At 40.7% G+C, this 21,166-nt stretch overlaps 1 protein-coding gene across 3 annotated transcripts in view; it reads right to left on the bottom strand.

The window, feature by feature from the left end:
• The window catches only part of SFMBT2 (Scm like with four mbt domains 2), a 255,539-nt gene that overhangs the window by 77,644 nt on the left and 156,729 nt on the right, over positions 1-21,166 (bottom strand). For all 3 annotated transcript variants that reach the window (XM_030940693.1, XM_030940695.1, XM_030940694.1), the window contains 2 exons: positions 13,313-13,414; positions 8,331-8,478 (listed from right to left, as the gene is read on the bottom strand). In XM_030940693.1, coding sequence (XP_030796553.1) covers positions 8,331-8,478; positions 13,313-13,414 — 250 coding nt within the window. The remainder of the gene's footprint in view (positions 1-8,330; positions 8,479-13,312; positions 13,415-21,166) is intronic.

The following is a 21,166-nucleotide window of genomic DNA, read 5'->3' as shown; positions in this document are numbered from 1 at the left end:
CAAGGACCAGACATTGTTTTTGGTGTTGGGGATGTAGCAGTGAACAAAAGATATTTTTAAAATACCCTTGACCCTATGAAGTTTATTTCCTAGTGGGTGGATAGAGATAGTAACAAATAAATATAGATTGAAGAGATGACTTCAACCCAGGGCACATGGAACTGCCACATAAATAACAACCACCACTGAAATTAGTTGACAATCAACAATCACAAACCACATAAGGAAACAAACTAATCTGAGGGAGGGCCAGAGAAATGGACTTTAACGCAAAATGCCCTATCAGGAAAAAAGAGAGCTTCCACCAGTTTAATGATCTTGAATCTGAACACCTTAACAACTTCAAACACACACATGCACACCACACACTATACACCACACACACCCACCACAGAGCACACACATACAGACACATACCACACAGACTTACCACACCTACACATCACATATTAGACACACACACACAACCCACATATACACACTGCACAAACATATCCATCACAAAAACAAAGAGAAGCTAACATCCTCAATCTCAAAATAATATTTTAAAGTACCATTCGGAAATTTACAGAACAATAGATAAAAATATAGTGAGGATATAGAAAACCTGAATACTTTAATAAATAAACTTGACCTGATCAATGATGTGACAATAAGTCTGAAAATACAGCTAAGACACTACTGTAAAATACATGTACATTACCAAAACTATCTCACAAATGGTTAACCTGACTAAACTTATATCCACTAAAGGAAATAAATTCACACTCAATAAAACACCAACATCACCAGCTCCAGATAGGTTTATAAAACAGTTTTTCCAAACTGTCAAGTATAACCATAAGTCGTATCTCACACAAACTGTTTTTAAGACAGTTTAGAAAGGTAGCTAGATATGACATAAATATACAAAATCAGTGGTATTCTCTTATACCAGCTGACAGTCAATAAGAAATGAAAAGAAATCCCATTCACCACAGCAAGCAGAAGGATAAGGTACCTAGGAAATATTCCAAGAAAAGATTGCAAGTTATAAAAAGATAATATAGGAAAATATCAATTTTTCTAAATCTGTAAATTCAACGCAATGCCAAAATCCAGTATGTCTCTTTACAGAACCCTACAAACCAATGCTAAAATTCATGTACAAGAATGACCTGCCAAAAATAACCAAGAAATGTTGAACAAAAATAAAGAAAACGTGACTCAACTAATAGATATCAAGACTATATTATTATAAAGTAATAACAATTTGTTCAGGGCTATACAAACAGACTGAAGAGGCAGAATAACAAAGAACAGGGTTAAGAGTCACACCCACAAAGGGATGAATCCATGACAGTGGTGGCATTATAAATCAAAGAGGAAACAGCAGACCATTCAACAAACGATGCAGAGACAAGTGGAGAAATGAAAAACTTCAATTCTATCCAAGCAAGAAAAATAAGATAGTTTTCCTTCCTCATGCCAATACAAAAATCAATTTCAAGTAGGTTGCAGATCTAAACATGGAAAAGGAAAATTGCAACAGTTTTAAAGAAAACACATCAGTAGGAAGGGATTCTAAAGATATATAAACAATGCATACAGGGAAAGATGGCTGTTTGACTACATTACAATTTACGACTTCAATATGCCATTACAAAAACCATTAAAAAGCAAAGAAACAAGCCAGACTAGGTTATTATATGTGTGAAGCACACTATTGAGAAAGGATTCATGTTAGAATATATAAACTACTTCTGTGATCAAAAGAAAATGGGTTGAGGAAGAAAACCACAAATGGCCAATAAGGGGAGGATGCAGTGCTCAACCATCCTAGTGATCAGGAAGGACAACCTCGTTGAAACAAGGAGATCTGCTTCACTCCCCTCAGAGGGGCCATGCTTAACCCTGGGAACACCGCAAAACAGTGAGGGTGACACAAAATGGGAATGCTCAAACACCACATTAGAAATGTAAACTAACACCACTATCTACGGAATTCCAGCAATTCCACATTTAGGAATATCCCCTGAAAGCACCTCTTACACTTGGGGACATTGGATGTACCTTTGAGGATCACTTGCAATAGGGAAACCTGGAAATGCCTTCCATGTTCACCAATAGAAAATGGAATTTTCAAATATTACAGTATATTCATAAAGCAGGCAAAATGAATAAACAATCTACATGCCCCAACATGGAAAAAAATCTGAAAAATGTTAATAAATAAAAAGTTACATAAAGATATGCATAGCACATTATATACGTAAATAGTCAAATAAGGTCTATTTTAATTTGACTGTAATAAAAACAATGATACTGGTAAGGCATAAACAAAGAAGCCTATGCAGTCATGTCATAAAAGCATGTAATCTTTAGGAGGGTGCTCACCTTGCAGAGGATGACGGGTGAAGGGCTGGGGTGGAAGAGAATGGGGACAGAGCTTCAATTCATTCAACCTCAACAAATACCAACCAAATGCCACCCACTATTCCAACTACTGAGGATCACTGGTGGGTGACTGACAAACACCCACGCTGCTCTGGATCTTTCATTTTAGTGGGGGAGATGAATGAAAAACAAGACAAACAAGGGAAAGAGATGCAAATGTTGGGAGTGGTGGTTTGCTATTGAGATTGAACAGGGAAGCCCAGAAAGATGACTTCAAGCAGGTAGCACTTGAGTCAAGACTGAATCAGGTTAAGGGCATCTGCGCAGAAGGAACAGCAGGTGCCACGTTAAGGAGATGAGAGTGACTAGGACACACTGAGTAGGGAGTTGAGAGATGAGGTTGGACAGGGCAATGGAAGTCAGCACATCTGGGTGCTGTAGGCTGTTGCCACAAACTTGACTTGGACGCTGGGTGGGGTGGAAGGCGCTGGACAGTCCGAGCAGAAGGACCTGTGGTTTATGTTCTAACACGATCGATCTGACTGAAGTGTTGAGAGTCCCCTGAGTTAAACAAGGGGCCACTGCAGGAACCAGATGAGACTCACTGGTGGCCTGAGACAGGTGGTCATGAGGAAAAGCAGTGAGACTCTGAAAACGTGAACAGAAGTCCCTGATGGATGATGTATGGGGCATAAGAAACAGAGGACTTAAGGATGACTTGGCCTTCATTATATCCGTAACACTTTTATGTTTTATATTTTGTTGTTGAAAAACATGAATCAAACAAGGCAGAATGTTAGCATCTGTTGAAGCAAGATGGTAGGGCCATGAGTGTCCACATGTTATTTTCTGCCCCCTTTGGTATGTCTGAAACATGAGTGACAAAACTGATTAAGCTCATCGGTCAGTGTCTGAGGTTTTTCTTTAGGAAAAGAGAATACCACTTAGGGTTTCCTGCTTTGTGTCTCAATAATAATTAAAATACACCTTTACTTCCTGAACTGTGTTGACAGTTTATGTGTCTATTAAATGGTCAGCCTAACAGAGACAAATCAAAGTTGCTAACGTAAGCCAATTAATTCAGCCTTTGCTCACACCTTTTACAGCAGAAATTTAAAGGCTGAACATTTTCTACAAAAGTTCCAGGGTGGAACTTTTCCTCCACTAATTCTACAACTAATCTTTCATGTTACACAAGAAAGGTTAATGAAATAATTTTAAAATAGCAAGTCAAGGTTGATAACCTATACACGTTTGCTTAGGTGATCCACTTGTTGATCACTTTTCATAGTGCCTATGAAACTGACTTGCTGTTTAGTGGATTTAAACTAATTGGGTAAAATTTCCAAGGTTCTAACTTTTGCTTACCAGGAAAATGTTTACTACACAGAAAGCCACACTGAAAAACTCCTATCCACTCTAGCTCTCTTGTCTCTAAGGTGTGAGGACAGATTTTTTTTTTTTTTTTTTAAGTAGGAACAGAGTCAAAAGAATGTAATAAAATGTCTGTGTTATTTGCATATCTCTCTCCTACACCACCAGAAGTCTTTAATTTCAACAGCTGCTTCCCAACCTCTTTTTGGAATCAAGCAACACACCATAATTGTAGGCAGCATGCCTGTTTTTAACAGTAATCTAGACAACCCAATACATTCATGGGAAACACACACACATGAAAATATCTGAAATCACTTGGCAATATGTATAATAAATCCCACATATTCTACATGTCAACCTAATAATTTAATTTAGACACAACAACCTTTTATTTTTAAAAAAGCTTCTACTTACATACATTTATAAAGTGAAGAACGGTCTCTGAAACATCTCTATAGCATGACTCTTAATCCTGGGGTTAAGATGTAAGATGTGAAACCAACCACCTCAAAAGGAAACCGTAAAACACCACTACCACAATCACCACCACCACCTCCTCCTCTAAACACTCATTCAGTTTAATTACAAAAATAAAAATACTGCACTCTCACAAGAGAGTAAGGAAGTCAATGAATGAAGCCATGATTGTCTTATAATCACACACCCTTGTAATATTATTCCCTAAAATTGTAATTCTCTGATTGCTTTGACATATTGACTATCTGAATCGTGTAAAGCCATGGTTCACTGACATGAATTAGGCTGCTGTAGGCCCCCCAAATGCTCTAGAATTACTAAGAAGGATGAACATTACAAAACATCAGCAAGACAGAACAGCAGTGAAGTGTGGATATAGTTGTGTAGAAAAAGCATTAGATTTGATATCTTCAGGCTGGGGTTTTTAACCCAACACCCCTGCACCAGGATTTGAAAAGTCATTTAACACAACCGAGCCTCAATTTCTCTAGATGGAAAATAAGTAAGGTTGATGAAATCATCTTTAGGATCCCTTTCAGTTATAAAAACCCTCCATTTTTAATAATATATGTTTATTTTTTAATAGGTAATACATTTATTTAGACAGAAAAGAAAAAAAAGATAAAAATAGTATTGTTACACGTCATGTCTACCTTCATCCCTTACGCCACACTCCCCACCACTGTCGCCCATACCCCAAACACTAATAATTGTTCTCATTAGTTTCTTATGTAACTACAGAAATATGAGCAAACAGTAATATATACTGTTTTGCCTCTTCTCTAACATAGAAAGTGTCATATGATACCTACTGTACCACTCACAGTGTATCTCAGACAGCCTTCCACATCAGTTCATAGAGACGTCCCTCATTCTTTTCAACAATGGCATAGATTTCATTAGAAGGATCTCCAAAGTCTACTTAATCAATATCCTACTGATAAGTACTTGAATTTTTCCACTCTTTTGCTATTACAAATAATGCTGCAAAAAAAAAACAAACTTTTATGCAGATGATCTCTACATTATAATTTAAGGAGAAATTTCCAGAAGTGGAATTACTGAGTCAGTGGGAAGATAAAGGTTTAGCAAAATCTGCCAAACTGCCTTCCACACAGTTTGCACCCTTCCTGCACTCTCAACGGCAATGTCTAAGAATCTTTATTCCTCCACCGTCTCACTAAGCTGAGGTTCTCCTGTTCCTTCTCCTTTGGATTTCTATCTCATCTGATAAGCACATACCACATCAATAGGATTTCTCTTTATTTGTGTTTATCTTATTATGATAAGTTTGCCCAAGAGTCACTGAGCTTCTTGTATTGTGTCCTCTTCTGAGTTTATTCCTTGTCCACATTCCTGTAAGTTGCTAGTCTTTTTCTTATTGGTTTATAAGTAAAAATTCTACTGTTTCAAGAAAACATTCCTGAACTAATGATATTTACCACATTCTTGAATGACATGGTTTGGCTGTGTCCGCTACCAAATCTCATCTTGAATTGTAACTCCCACAATTCCCACATGTCATGGGAGGAAACTGGTGGGAAGTAATTGAATCATGGGGGCAGGTCTTCCCTGTGCTGTTCTCTTAATAGTGAATAAGTCTCACAAGATCTGATGGTTTTAAAACCAGGCGTTTCCCTGTACAAGCTCTCTCTTTGCATGCTGCCATCCATGTAAGACGTGACTTGCTCCTCATTGCCTTCCACGATTAGGAGGTTAACCCAGCCATGTGGAACTGTAAGTCCATTAAACCCCTTCTCCTGCATAAATTACCCAGTCTCAGGTATTTCTTTATCAGCAGCATGAAAACAGACTAGTACACTGAACTAATGATATTTACCACTTCCTGAATGCTTAAATGGTTTAAAAAGAATTACAGTTTCTTATTGGAAGGTACCAGCCACCATTACTCAATATTCTACTGAATTCTACTGATGTGCAGTATGTATTTGTACATAATATCCATGAAGAAATTTTTTTTGAAAAAGAAAATTTTGAGTTTTTGAAAAAGAAAATTTCACTTTCAACAAGAGAAAGGAATGGTTTGGAAGAATGCATGAAGATAATGTCACCTCACCAAATAACACAAATATTTGGATAAAAGAAAAGAAATGATCATCACAACTAAATATTAGGTATAAAAAGCTTAAAATATAAAAATATTTAATTTTATATCTTTGTACAGTCCTTTCATTGAATGTTTAACAGTTCAGTTACATTAATGTAAAACAATTTTCTTAATATCATAAAATTCAAGTATCCAAATAGGCACACCCATTTTCCTGGTGAACTTCTAAGCTATGTCAATGATCTTTTTATGTAATTCATAGAAAATGTATTTTAAAATTCTGAAAACATTGACAACTATGAAACCTCTGCCATAATAGAGTGATCAAGCAGCCAAAATGCTAATATAAATACTTTTCCTTTTTTTCACTCGAGGAAGTAGCCAACCATTTTTTCAAAATTCTTAAACATAATAGATCCTAATAGTATCGAGGAATGAGCAAAGTCTAACCAAGTAGCATTTACATATCTAGAAAAAATTTTCCTTCAATGACACAGGACCCATTCCCCACACATGCTTCCATGAGAAAAGTTCAAAAGAAGCAAAGGAAGATGGCCCACAGGGTGTTCAGACTCTACAGGACCTACGGCTAATTCCACAGCAGGGAAGGCCTTCCCACCTACTACCAATAGGTCGTTGATAAATATGACTCCTGCAAGGCCATATTAAAGCGATGAGAATCCTCCGACTTTTATCATTTTAACTCTGCTGGCCCCTGGAGACTCCCACAGGTGTCTCCACTGGACAGTCTTGAAAACTGAAGCAGTGATGTGGCTCAGGGTGCAAAGCCAGTTCATACCAACAGAGAAACAAACACCGACGCCTCCTGGAGTCCTCACCGCTACCAGGGGACACAGTCCCAAGCTCTGCCCAGAGACCTACGATCCAAGTGACCCTGGGCAAGTTATATAAACTCTCTGGGACTTAGATTCTTCATAGTTCACTTTGAGGAGTGAATGAATTAGGCATTAAAAACAGTGACTGGTAAGCTGTGTTCTGTGTAAGTTTACTATATACCATTAGGCCGAACTCCACGACTGCACAACTTTAACCCAAAGAGTCAACAGCAGAAATGGAAATATTCAAAAGCATCTCCTCCGTAGGGACAGATATGGGGGAAATGAAGATGAAAGCCCAGCAGAGTACAGTCATAGGAAAGGTAAGCAGGCAGGCACCACTAAATGATGCAAACAGAGGGGCGAGGCCACCAGGTAAGATGGGACTTAACCTGTGGGAACTGCATGATTCTCCCAGTAGGGTTAATGTCCCAAGCAATCCAATCCCTAGAGATCTGGAAAGGTTAGTACAAAACCCCTTATTATTTAAGGTTATCTGTTAAAATCCTCCTCAATAAGTTTACTTTTCTTATCTTTTTCCAATTTTCTTCTTCTTACGATACTTTTATTATTCTTCTCTTAGTCTCAACTCTCATCTTACTACTTTCTTCCTGAATAAACCTTAGGCCTATAAGGGACAACAAACCACACTGGTAAACTCTAAGAGTGGTACTCACTAACAATGTGGTTCCTGAATCCCAATTTAAAATTATTTTAATGCATCCTGGCTCCCAGTGTAATTATTTTAAAGTATCATACCGTTTAATTGTTGGATATCTGAAAGCAAATTGACTCTGGAGAAAGCTTAGCTTACTGGAAATAAAAACTCCAAAGAAATGTTTCACCAACACTGTTACATTTGTAAAGCCACTTCTCAGACACTTTTAAGTCTTTGAGCTCGATCACTTAGCAACGCTGTATCCTCTATGTCTACACAACAGCAGCACGTCTGCCAATAATGCTGTAACGGATGGGGAAACTCCTGTGGGTAGAAGTGAGAAGCCCAAGGCCGCTCGCCTCGCCCGGGGATGGAGCCGCAACTGACATCTATGTCAAGCTGATGAAGAACGCCCTGTTTCTACTACATCTAAACCCTTTACACAACCAGCCTCCCCAGATTAATGCAAGTGTTACTTAATGACAATAAGACACCCTCCTGAATCGCCAGACCCTGCACACCTTCACAGAATACAAACCTTTGGGAGGAGTGAGGCTGACTCCATTTTTAAGGCACCATTGTACTGGCAAAATCCCCAAAGAATCTGCATGGCACAGCACTGAGAGTTTACTTGGTTCAGGTCTTAGGTCATCAATAGTCACTTGAAAAAAATGATTGTTAAAAACCTAAAAGAAAAAAAAAAGGCGGGGAGCCAAAGGTTAATTCTTTAGAGTTACACATAATGCAAGCATAAAATAGCGGCAGAGCTTCCAAAGGCAATTAAATATAGTTCATCAAGATGATCTGAATACAAACTGGCATTTTCAATGTCTATTACTAAATTAATTCAGCTGATAAAAAGTTAGAATTGACCGCTGTGGTCCTATTAATGGAAAGATAAATAACTAGTAATATGGAAGACTGAGAATGAACAGAATCAAAGACTTGGAGAAGTAAACCAATGGCCGTAGCTTGAAGAAAAATGAACGCAGGAAGTCAGACAGACAAACCCCCGCTTCGATGACAGCCAAGACAGGAACTGAAAAGTGAAACCATCTCTCAGTGTCCACAGCCAGCACCAAACTCTTTACACCAGATCATTCAACAATCTCCAAGATCCGGCTTGGAGCTTTCTAGCCTCATCCTGCACCATGTCCCTCAGAACACCCCACCCTCCAGCCCAAGAGGAAATCATTCACCCTAAGCCTCACCAACTATGACACCTGCAATGCCATGTTTAAGCTATCAAAACACAGTGCGTTTTCAAGGTGCATCTCGTACTTCAGTGCTGCTGATCTGGGTGGAATAAACCGCCCTCACTCTGTGCTCCTAAAATTTCAGACTTCAACTTCTGTATTGAAAACTCTTACTCCTTTCTAGACTGATAACACATCGGTCTTCCAATGCCATAGCGCATAAGTTATTAGAGGAGAGTGATGTCTTTTTGTTAACACAAGTATTCCCAAATGCATATAAAGTGCTTTGTACATAGGAACTGGATACATGTCCACTGAATATAAGAAGAAATATCAATGAAGAAATGAGAGCAAGGCATGCCGATAAACAACGCAGAGGGTAAAAATCAGATGGACCATCCCTGAAAAGCAAGATGGATTTAAATAATTTAGCATCTAAAACAGGCCAGAAAAAAAGATCCCTTTCCCAATTCAACAGACATAACCCAGGTTTGTCTGGGTTTCCTTAGGAAACCCTGAGAGTTTTACGAAGCTATGATTCCTGGCTCCTTCATTTTTTTTCTGGAAGCAATTTAGTTCAAAGCAAAGCAGGAGAGGCAACTCACTTCTGTTCTTCTCTGGGCTAATTTTGGTAAATAGTTTACTGAAGGTTTGCCTGTGAAAGTCAACTTCAAGCAACAAAGGATCAGACGGGGCCTTCCCAGTGAGGTCATCTCCGAGAATCCTGTTGAGAATCTCATCCTCCCTCCACCTGAAAGGATTATGGAAATCCTTTGACTTCTATCATTTTCACTCCTCTGGGCACCTGGACTCCCCTGGACAGTCTTGAAAACTGATGCATGGCCATCTGGCTCAGGGTGCAAAGCCAAGTGCGTACCAACAGGGAAACTAACACCAAGACCTCCTGGACTCCTCACTGCTATTGGTGGGCACAGTCCCAGGAACCCAATATCCCTGCCCTGGTGTATCTTTCTTCTTAGCATTTAATATGTAACATACTAGATTTATTTACTTATTGATTCTGTTTATAGTCTGTCACCCCCCATTAAAATATAAGCTCCACAATGGGAACACTGTCCAGAATGGAGCCTATGAATACTCAATAAATATCTGTTAAATTACTGTTATTTAGTCTGTCTCGCATACATACACATACTCACACACACACGTATATAAAGAGCATGTGATTTTGGTGGAGCTGCGGTACCCTATAAAGAAGGAATTTCCACAACCGTTAAAATGCATGTTCACTTGGGAACGCTTCAAAGGAAAAGCTTAGTACGTTTCAGCAAATCCATCAGGGCTCATGTTCCTAAATGGTCCAAAGCAGTGTTTTGTGCTCTACCCAGTCCAGAACCCACAGGACTCAGAACTAACGCCCAGAGCAGTTAACTGACTTGCCCAAGACTGCACAGCTAAGAGATGGCAGACACAGAAACAAAACCCAAGGCTTCTCATGTCAGTATCCTTTCCTCTAATCAATATGATGCACTTCGCTTACACAGATGACATCATCACCATCTGCCAGTATTTAAACACCAAGAACACACCCTGGCTGCACTGCTGGAAGTTCATCATTTAATACTGGATCCACCACACACTGTCTGCATCCTTGTCTGTTTGTTGTAACATTTTTTACATATTTCTTCAACAGTTATGCCACCAAGAAAAGGCCCAAGGTGGGAAAAAAAGAAAATTTTCATTGTGATGAGTAATGACAGCACAGTGTGTTCTATTTTCAAACATAATACTCCAAGGTACTTTCCCCATACTTACAGAAATATATTTAATTGTAAATATCTTCTACGCTAGCAGTATTCTGATACCTCATTACAAGAAGATGAGTCTTGAACCTGGGGAGGTGCCTACCGAGGTTCTAAAAGACAGATGCACACATCCCAGTCCATGCATTATACAATACATGGTCAATAAAAGAAGGAGGGCTGTACACGAAACAGCATGACTTATTTTATCTTTGCTACAAAGGCTAAGAAAAAACAAAATAAAAAGGGAAACACAGTTTAGAAATCAGTAAAAATACTTCTTCCCTCCCCTCAATAAGATCTATTTAGAGAAAATTATTTACTGTTAAAAGCTAACTATCACTGGAAGTCTATCCAACTAGAAAAAGATATTTGGGCTGAAATTAATTTTGATTAGTAGACACATTCTAACATTACATATTACAGCTATTTAAAGGCATAAGAATTATTTAAAGGAATAAGAATGTGAGAGAGGCTGGGTGCAGTGGCTCACGCCTATAATCCCAGTACTTTGGGAGGCTGAGGCGGGCGGATCACAAGGTCAGGAGTTCGAGACCAGCCTGGCCAAGATGATGAAACCCCATCTCTACTAAAAACACAAAAATTAGCCAGGCACGGTGGCAGGCGCCTATAATCCCAGCTACTTGGGAGGCTGAGGCAGGAGAATTGCTTGAACCCAGGAGGCAGAGGTTGTAAGTAAGCCGAGATCATGTCATTGAACTCTAGCCTGGGCAACGGAGCAAGGCTCCATCTCAAAAAAAAAAAAGAATGTAAGAGGCTACCGCTGACAGTCTATGCACATCAACTCTGTTGAGTTTAATTGATAAATACCAGGTGAAGTGACTCTGCAGCATGATACATCTGCAAACAGATGGGCAGCTGGCATGACTGCAGCACCCACTAACGGAACAAAGGAGAATTCTGGCTAGGATTCAACAGGGTACCATTTGTCCATTTTGGAAAAATATCCGACTACCGGCAGGATACACGGTAAAGAACCCCAAAGGCCATTTCAAATTAAAAGGTTTTTAACGGATGCTGGATAATCAGGAGTACATGACTTTCAACCTCCAGATTATAAAGCAAAAGCCAATATATTTTTCTTTAAATAAATAACCTTAAATATTTAAAGTTTTTCTGATTTTGTTTGTTTGTTTGTTTTGAGATGGAGTCTCACTCTGTCGCCCAGGCTGGAGGGTAGTGGCAAGATCTCAGCTCACTATAACCTCCGTTTCCCAGGTTCAAGCAATTCTCCTGCCTCAGCCTCCCAAGAAGCTGGGGTTACAGGCATGCGCCACCACACCTGGCTAAATTTTGTATTTTTAGCAGAGACGGGGTTTCACCCTGTTGGCCAGGCTGGTCTTAAACTCCTGACCTCAGGTTATCACCCTACCTCAGCCTCCCAAAGTGCCAGAATCACAGGCGTGAGCCACCGTGCCCAGCTCCTAAAGTTATCCTTGAAATAAGCTACTTTCATGGTTATAAAAACAATTTATGTTCACTAAAGAAAAAACGTTTACAAGAAAAAATGTTTAGAAAGCATTTCATTTTTATAACCAATTTCCATATTCTGTAATACAGTATCGCTACTAAATTTCTCAAGTGTTACCAAATCATACATTTTTAAAAACTCATGACTCACAAAACAAATACTAATCACTGCATGAAAAGTGATTTTCCTTAAAGAAAATCCCATTTCCTTAAGAAAAAGGAATTAAAACAGATTTAAATCTGTAATTAAATTATCCTACTGAAGTACACGAAAGACCATTCACCAAAACACACATCGGCCAAGAACGCTTAAGTTTCTCACATTATTTCTAAGAGAATATTTAAGGTAGAAACAAGCAATTTTGATTTTACCAGAGGTTTTGTCATTAAAACTTCTTTAATGGGGAATGGATATTATACTTTTTAAAAAACGTTTTACTGTTTGTAGAGACAGGGTCTCCCTATGTTACCCAGGCTGGTTTTGAACTCCTGAGCTCAAGTGATCCTTCCACCTTGGCCTCCCAAAGTGCTGGGATTATGGATGTGAGCCACCATGACCCGCTGGGATATTACAATCTTCAAAGACTAACAGATCATTATAAAAATGCCTTTATGTTAAAAGGTAATTTTATTCTGAATCTGTAGATCTTAGAAGCATGAGTTTTTCTTTAGTCAATGAGGGCACATGAGAAAAATAACACAGAAATGCTGAGACATGAGAGGTGACAATTTGCTTTGCACCATTTTCATGTATTTTCCAAGTATAAACAGATCATATTTACTACTACCCGTGCAGGAAGAACAAATTACCCTTGTAATGATTACAACGTGCAACTCGTCAGTGGACAACTAGCAGAAGACAAGGAAAATTCACCAGAGTCACTCTGTGCCACCAGTAATAAAAACAGCTTAAAACAGCGCTGGACTGGAGGGGCGGCAACCTTCCTTAGCTTCGCCTGGCATTGCTGATAGCCTTGCACGTATATATTTCATCTGGTCGTCTTTGAGTTGAAAGATTTAATTTGATCCACTCTAGGAGTTGGGTCGAAGAACGAGGGAGGAAAACCCACCTTAGTCACTGACGCAGGAGAGATGTAAAAGGGCTCGCTCATATTCACTGTCTCAAGCTTCATCCCAACTGTGAAGAAATGGCTTCGCAAATCTGCGTGATCCTGCAGGGAGAAAGATGAAAATACTGAAAGCCACGGTACTGTGAGTGACCTCAGCCACGGTCCGGATGCGCTCCCATTTTATTGGGCAACCGAAATCTGATGGAAACAATTAACCCTCCCCGTTTAGAATTTCTAATTATTGCCAGATACCGCGGATTTAATTATTTTCTGCAGGCTAAATTGCTTTTCCAAGGGAGAGGCAACAAGGCTTCGTGGGCATGCTTAAATTTACCCTAAGCAAAAATTCACATTACACTGCTTTGCTCGTCCTCGGTGCTATCAACTGAAGCACAGCAGAGTAAGGGAGGCAATCCGTCATCCTACCACAGCAGGGTGTCTTCAGAAAACGAGGCCTCTCACTACTGGAGTCACATCTCAGAGCTTCAGTCAGCACCCTGTACCCACAGTCTGCCCCCGCCTCCTGTGTCTAAGAGCACACTGCTTACCAGTTACTGGGAGTAAGCTGGCACACAGCTTATACAGGTAGGGGTAGTCAAGATCCCATGATCTTTGAGATGCCTGGAGGTAAGAATCCAAACCTGCCCCACGGATGATTAGAACCTGACTCCTACTCAATAAAGGGGAGGAGCAACACTCCTTTCCTAATAGGGGTCTGGCAGTTTTATAACCCGCTCACAGCAACCTTATGTGAGAGAGATGGGGCTTTCCTGCCTCCTAATACACAGCTACACAGCAATAGAGGAAGTTGGCTGGACTCCGGATACCAGAATTTATCTTGCGGAGATGGAGGTCACCTCATAACTCACGGTCTGGATAAACAGCATGGATAAATAAATGTATTTGCAGTCTGTCCCTGAGGAAATAATAGCTGCAAATAAATCCTGCGACTTCCAAATACATCAATTGGGTGTGAAGCACGAAAATATCTGGGGACCTGTTACTTTCTTTGACCTGCGAATCGAAAGTGGGTTTTTAATTACTCCAACCACACCACTCTATATCCAACTCTGAGGACCGCACAGAACCCAGACGGACAGTGCCTGTTTCCCCAAAACCCCCAAAAGCTGGCCAGTACCATCAGAGTCCGACAGGAGATCAGACTAGAAGAACTGCTTATAAAACCCTCAACCGGTGCACTGAGTTGCCAAGGTAACCGAATGTAAACGCCTATAGAACCACATGGACCCTTTCATTTTTCATGTCCCCAGGGCAGTCTGCAAAGGTCTCTGTATTGGGCGATGCATGATGAATGCTGGGGCCATGTCCAAAGAGGACATTAATCAGAACAAGACAGGATGCGGTCAAATATGACAAAACCCAATCAAAGGAACTGGCCACTCTAAACATTTACGAATTCCTTAATAACTCACGATCCACACTTTATAAAAATCATATGCATAAGGAAAAGCACAAGGAAATAGGTGCGGTTGATGATCTGCATTGTTTATGTTGCAAACAAAGCATTTAATTAATTTATTTTTAGCTTTTATTTTAGATACAGGGTACATACACAGGTTTGTTACATGGGCATACTATACTCAGGTAGTGAACATAGTACCCAATGGGTAATTTTTTGACCCATGACTCATTTCCCCCCTCCCCTCTAGTAGTCTCCAGTGACTATTGGTACCATGTTTACGTCCGTGTGTGCTCAACGTTCAGCTCACACTTCTAAACGAGAACATGCAGTATTTGGCTTTCTGTTCCTGCATTAGTTTGCTAAGAATAACGGCCTTCGGCTCCATCCATGTTGCTACAAAGAACATACTTGCATTCTTTTTTATGGCTGTGTAATATTCCGTAAGTATATATATACCACATTTTCTTTATCCAGTCCATCACTGATGGGCACTTAGGCTGCTTCCATGCCTTTGCTATTGTGAATAGTGCTGCAATGAACATGTGAGTGCATGTGTCTTTTTGATAGAATGACCTGTTTTCCTTTGGGTATACAGCCACCAATGAGATTGCTGGGTCGAATGGTAGCTGTTTTAAGTCAGTAAATCTCAAAACTGCTTTCACAGTGAGTGAACTAATTTATATTCCCACCAGCAGTGGGTAAGTGTTCCCTATTCTCCACAGCCTCATCAGCATCTGTTGTTTGTTTGACTTTTTAATAACAGCCATTCTTACTGGTGTGAGATGGTATCTCCTTGTGGTTTTGATTTCAAAACATTTACTTTTAAAGGTGGCTGGGGGAAGGCAAATCAGGAAAGAGAAGGAATCGAAGGCTACTGTACAGAGAGTGAATGCGGATTAACACACAGCAGCCGTCATGCCCAGGCAGGGTCAGAAGCCACAGGCAAGGAGACATCACAAGTAAACCAACATTGACTCGCTGACATCCGAATTCAAAGTTAATTTGAATGTTTCTAGCCCGAAGAAAAGACAAATATTTAAGGTGATAGGTATCTCAATTACACTGATTTGATCTTTACAAATTATATGAATGTATTAATCATATGTACCCCAAAGTATGTACATCTATTACATATCAATCAAAAAATTTAAACATTAAAAAAAAGGATTAAAAGTGGGCTGGCTGCAGTAGCTCCCGCCTGTAATCCCAGCACTTTGGGAGGCTGAGGCGGTCGGATCATGAGGTCAGGAGTTCGAGACCAGCCTGGCCAACATGGTGAAACCCTGTCTCTACTAAAAATACGAAAAAGAGCTGAATGTGGTGGCGGAAACCTGTAATCCCAGCTACCCAGGAGGCTGAGGCAGGAGAATCATTTGAGCCTGGAGGCACAGGTTACAATGAGCCGAGATCACACCACTGCACTCCAGCCTGGGTGACAGGGTGAGACTTCATCTCAAAAAGTGATTGTTCCTGTCAGATACCCATGTCCCCAGTACCCATCAGCGAGAAGTGAGTCCCGATCATGGCTTCTGCAGGTAACTATCCTTCCCCATTTAAGTACAAAACCCTTTCATCTTTGGAAAAGGGGTATTATAGAATTACGATATAATAAAACATGGCCTGAATGTACTCAGCAAGTCTAAGCAGTCATTATTACGCTGTTTGACCATCGGAGGTGCCCTCAGTCACTCCCGGGACATTCATAACTAGAAGTAATGGTTAACAGATGAATGTCAGTGTTTCTCAGGAGACTCCTTCTCTGTGTAGGACCCCGTTCTTCCTGCAGCCTGCCCCTCACCAGCCACAGCCACAGGGCGAGGCATTCCTGAGGTCTGGTGCACGGCAGCAGGCTTGGGTCTTCTCCCTGGCTGCCTCTATCACCACGGCTCTACTCAGAGCCTCCGCTGTTGGGGCGTCCTGACGGCCGTGGGGCTTCTGGTCTACCTGCCTTCGTCATTCCCTCCATTCCAGATTCTGTGCTTCTCTCTCCTCCACAGAACTCTTGCTCCAACCTTTGCTCTCTGAGTAGAGTCAGCTTTCTAAGTAGGGTTTACCCACAACCCTACGCCCTTTCTGCATCCCAGGCCCTCAGCCTGACCTTGACCACTGACTTGGAGTCTTTAGCCAAATCCACCCCCAACCTTTATTCCGTACTCCAAGTCCTCTGGGAAGGTCTGTCAATCAGAGCTCCCCGTGCTGTGTGGAAACTCTGTGGCCCCAGAAGCCCTGCCCTCTCTGTGGACTTCCTGTGTTCACAGTTGTTGAGCAGACACCACACAGTGGCTGCCGCTCCTTGGAAATACAGCAGACAGCAATGTGTCCCTGAGATAACCCTGCCCACTCAGGGTTGCGGACTGTATTGGAAATGCTTATGGGTAATGACTTCAGCATCCTCTGCATCTAATTACATCTCTAGGTTAAGAGGGGATCACTTCCGCTTCCTGCAGACAACACACAATCTCTTCCTTTTCTCCCAGAGTGTCCTGCGCTCGAATGTCCATCATTAAACTCCCCACCTCTGCTCATCTATAACAATGAACATAAACATCAAAACCACGCATGAATGCGGGATGAAAATAAAAAGAGCATGACATTTAAATATTCTTAAACAGTTTAAGAATAATGCTCAGTGGGCATGACTCCAAAAATTTTAGAAACTAGTTTCCCCTCTGTCAGTCTTGGCTCAGCTCTCCTACAACTTAAATTATTTCTCCCAGGTTTCAGCTGTGGGGTAAATGTATATCGGTCTTTGTCTCTGGTACAGGACTCCTAAATCCTGTGGGATTTCCCAGGTGATAGGAGCTTTTTTGTTCTAATCGGTCCATTCTTGGTGGGTCCCTAAACAGCTTCAGGGTGGGGGCTCGTGTCCAGAAAGTCCAAGGCATAATTAGAGAGGTCTGTAAGTTCATTTCCACCCCGCAACCACTAGGGAGGGGAGAAGAGCTGGATATGGAGCTCATTACCAAGGGCCAAAGATTTCATCAATTGTGCCTACATAATGAAACGCCCACGAACACCCTAAATGACAGAGTTGGGGTTTTCCATTTGATGAACACTTCCATGTGCCAGGAGGTGGGGATACCCCAACTCCACATGGCCAGAAGTCCCTGTGCCTGGGACCCCCTTCCAGCCCTCACCCTGGGCACCTTTTCCATTTGCCTGTTCATGTGCATCCTGTATGGTACCCTTCACAATAAACAGGTAATAGTAAGGAAACTGCTCTGTGAGCCGTTCTGGAAAACTATCAAATCTGAGAAGGGGGTTTTAGGACCCCTAATTTATAGCCATCAAGTACAGGAATCCTAGGACTTGTGACTGGCATCAAAGTGGAGGAATCTTGTGGTACCGAGCCCTTCACTTGTGGGGTCTGCACTGCTTTCAGATGGTGTCAGAAACGAATTAAACTGCAAGATATTCACTTGCTGTCCAGAGAGTTGAAGAACTGATTGGTGTGGAAAAACCCACACACGTGATGTTAGAAGTGTTGTGGGTAAAAAACAGTTCATAAGTTATAGTCAAGACACTTCTTACTCACGGAAATGCATCTGTTTTTCTTTCCAAACTACACAAAACTCCTTAAACACTCTTGTTTCATATACTGAAAAAAGCAGCCAGACATTCTGAGAGGCTGCAACATCCAAACATAGGTATCTGTAGTATGGCCTCAAATATCCACATATCTTGTCCTATTAAAGTTCAACTCTGTATTTCATAAATAAATTTGGAAACTACAAAATACGTTGCTGTATCTTCCAGCCCTAACTTCCACTTTCTGAAAATCACTTCCTAATCAACATCCAAAAAAAAAAAAAAAATCCCTCTATGACCATGTAGACATCCCACCAGTTTCAAAGCTAAGTCAACATAATGCAAATTGAGAAGACTCAAGAATAAAGACATAACAATTAAGAGTTTGGCTAAACCTGCTACTCAAATGTTTATATTACTCATGAATGACGATTTCAGAAACGTTTTACTGCAAGAGCACGACAATATTTTCTGATGGGGTTTGCCACTGAAACTTCTGGCCATTGGAGAACTTTAAAAAACACGAAAGATAACCATGCTGTATGTGCAGAACTTTCCAGTAAGTGCCAAACTCCCTCATTTATGCTATGTGGCTCACCCGAGAAAGGCTTCAATAAATATTTATTGAATTAAACTGAAGGGATGACAGAAACCTGATGATTTCTTGACATCCATTCCAATCCTATATTCTGTCACTCATCCAATAAGCACTGATCAGAAGCCACTGAGGTACCACACAGAAGACTAACAGTTATTGCATGGAATACACAGAACACCCTCCGTTTGTCACAGGGAGAAGGAAAAGACAGGCAAGAACAGCTATGGAAGATCCAGACTGAGAAGGAACTTCAGAACAAATGTTTTTTACTTCTAGCACATAAAAATGAAGTATCACTATGATCACAGTAGTCAAAGGATTTATAGGTGTGAAGCTTAATTTGGAAGATGAAAACCACGTGACTCAGAATGATAAAAGATTCTGGGGGTGGAGCACAGTGGCTCACGCCTGTAATCCCAGCACTTTGGGAGGCCGAGATGGGCGGATCATGAGGTCAAGAGATCGAGACCATCCTGGCGAACATGGTGAAACCCCGTCTCTACTACTAAAAAAAAAATAAAAAATACAAAAATTAGCTGGGCGTGGTGAGGTCGCAGTGAGCCGAGATTGAGCCACTGCACTCCAGCCTGGTGACACAGCGAGACTTCGTCTCAAACAAAAAAAAAAGAAAAAAAAAAAAAGATTCTGGGAAGGTGGCACAGTGAATTTATGCACAGAGACTGGGCTCTGCATACTGGATAGAAGCATTTAAATATGATCTAAAAGGCAAAAGAAGTCACTTAACACTCCTAAGGAATAACAAGATTTTATGATAATTGAAGGATTCAACACCACAAAATTTCCAAATAAGCCAATAGACAGAACTGCTGAGTTCTGTGGTATAAGTGTCCATCCATATTAGTATATGAGAAAATGATGCAGCTATTCTCATTGAAAGACAAATCTATTCACCCCAGACCACTTACTTTGGGCTGTTAATGCAGTCAGAGAGCATGCATTCATTTACACAAACACCCAACTAATCATCCTCAATATTAAGGACACAGAGAGTTCCTGGGTCCTGAAGATGATTCGCCAAACCAATTATGTACTGAGAGATAATGGAAAATTCACTGTCGTTTGAAAGAGACATTCTTGGCCTTTGCAAAGCTCTAGAGAATCATTCACACTTTGCAATTATTGGATCAAGAATGATGTTATTCCTGGTATCAGGATATATTACTAAGTCCTTAGTAGATTTACAAATATGCCTGTCACATTCAAGAAATACTGTTTACTTAAGAGTACTGGAGTCCGGTCAAATTGCCTACAGAAAAACTACTCTCCTTTAATAAATGCCAGCAATGTCATTCCCATCTACATTCATCACTACCCATTTTTATTTTTGCCCTAAAGTAGTTTCATATTGATCAAAAGTAAAATGCCATTCATTTTATTGGAGGACTGTCTTAACAGGTTGCCGTGGCAATCTCTCTTCAGGGAACTTTATTTTCAGCGGAATGACATCATAAAAGAGGTTCTGTCTACATCAACTTCCTTTCTGCACCCAGGTTTCATCCCTCCAGAGCCTGAGCAGTTCTCACTCCCCTACTAAGATGTAGTAACTCTGCACTGAGATTAACTAGTTTCTGTGTATACAAACTGGACATCCCAACTCTGAAAATCCCAAGCCCCAAACCCGAAACTTTTTGAGGGCCAACAAGCCGCTCATAGGAAATGCTCATCGGAGCCTTTTCCATTTCGGGTTTTCAGATGCTCAACAGGCAAATGTACTGCAAACATTCCAAAATCTGAACCTGGAGACATGTCTGGTCCCAGGCATTTTGGATACGAGATGCTCAGGCTGTAATATCAAGTGGACAGAAACAGCTAACATGTTGTAAATACTGGCAGGCACGCTCCCTGCACTGTCATTTTCCGCTGACACAGACTGTGGGGTGGAATCCCTCTTGCGGGAGGACATTAAGACACAGAAAAACGAAGTCACCCGAGCAAAGGCCCACAGCTACCAAGAGAAGCCAGGCTTCAATCCCAAGCAGCCTGACTCAGTCTGAGCCTACCATCTAGCCACCAGGTTATATAATAGGCCAGGGTACAAAGACCGAAAAGGATTTTTAAAAAATCGATAATCAGTACAGGCAAACAATACCACTACAATCTACCTAGAGCCCCTAAAATGTTCTTTCAAAGAAAGCTACTACTAAGTTAAAAAGTGATAGCTACTAACACTGATCACTTACTTAAAACCTCCAAGTTTTGCTGTTAATTCCTCGCACTTTTCAATGGCTTAAGAAAAAAGTATGTGAGTGCATTCCGGCCCTAAAAATTACTTCCACAATGTGTA

Source organism: Rhinopithecus roxellana, chromosome 11, assembly GCF_007565055.1.
Source record: "Rhinopithecus roxellana isolate Shanxi Qingling chromosome 11, ASM756505v1, whole genome shotgun sequence".
Taxonomy (NCBI): domain Eukaryota; kingdom Metazoa; phylum Chordata; class Mammalia; order Primates; family Cercopithecidae; genus Rhinopithecus; species Rhinopithecus roxellana.
This window is presented reverse-complemented; position numbering and strand designations above follow the sequence as displayed.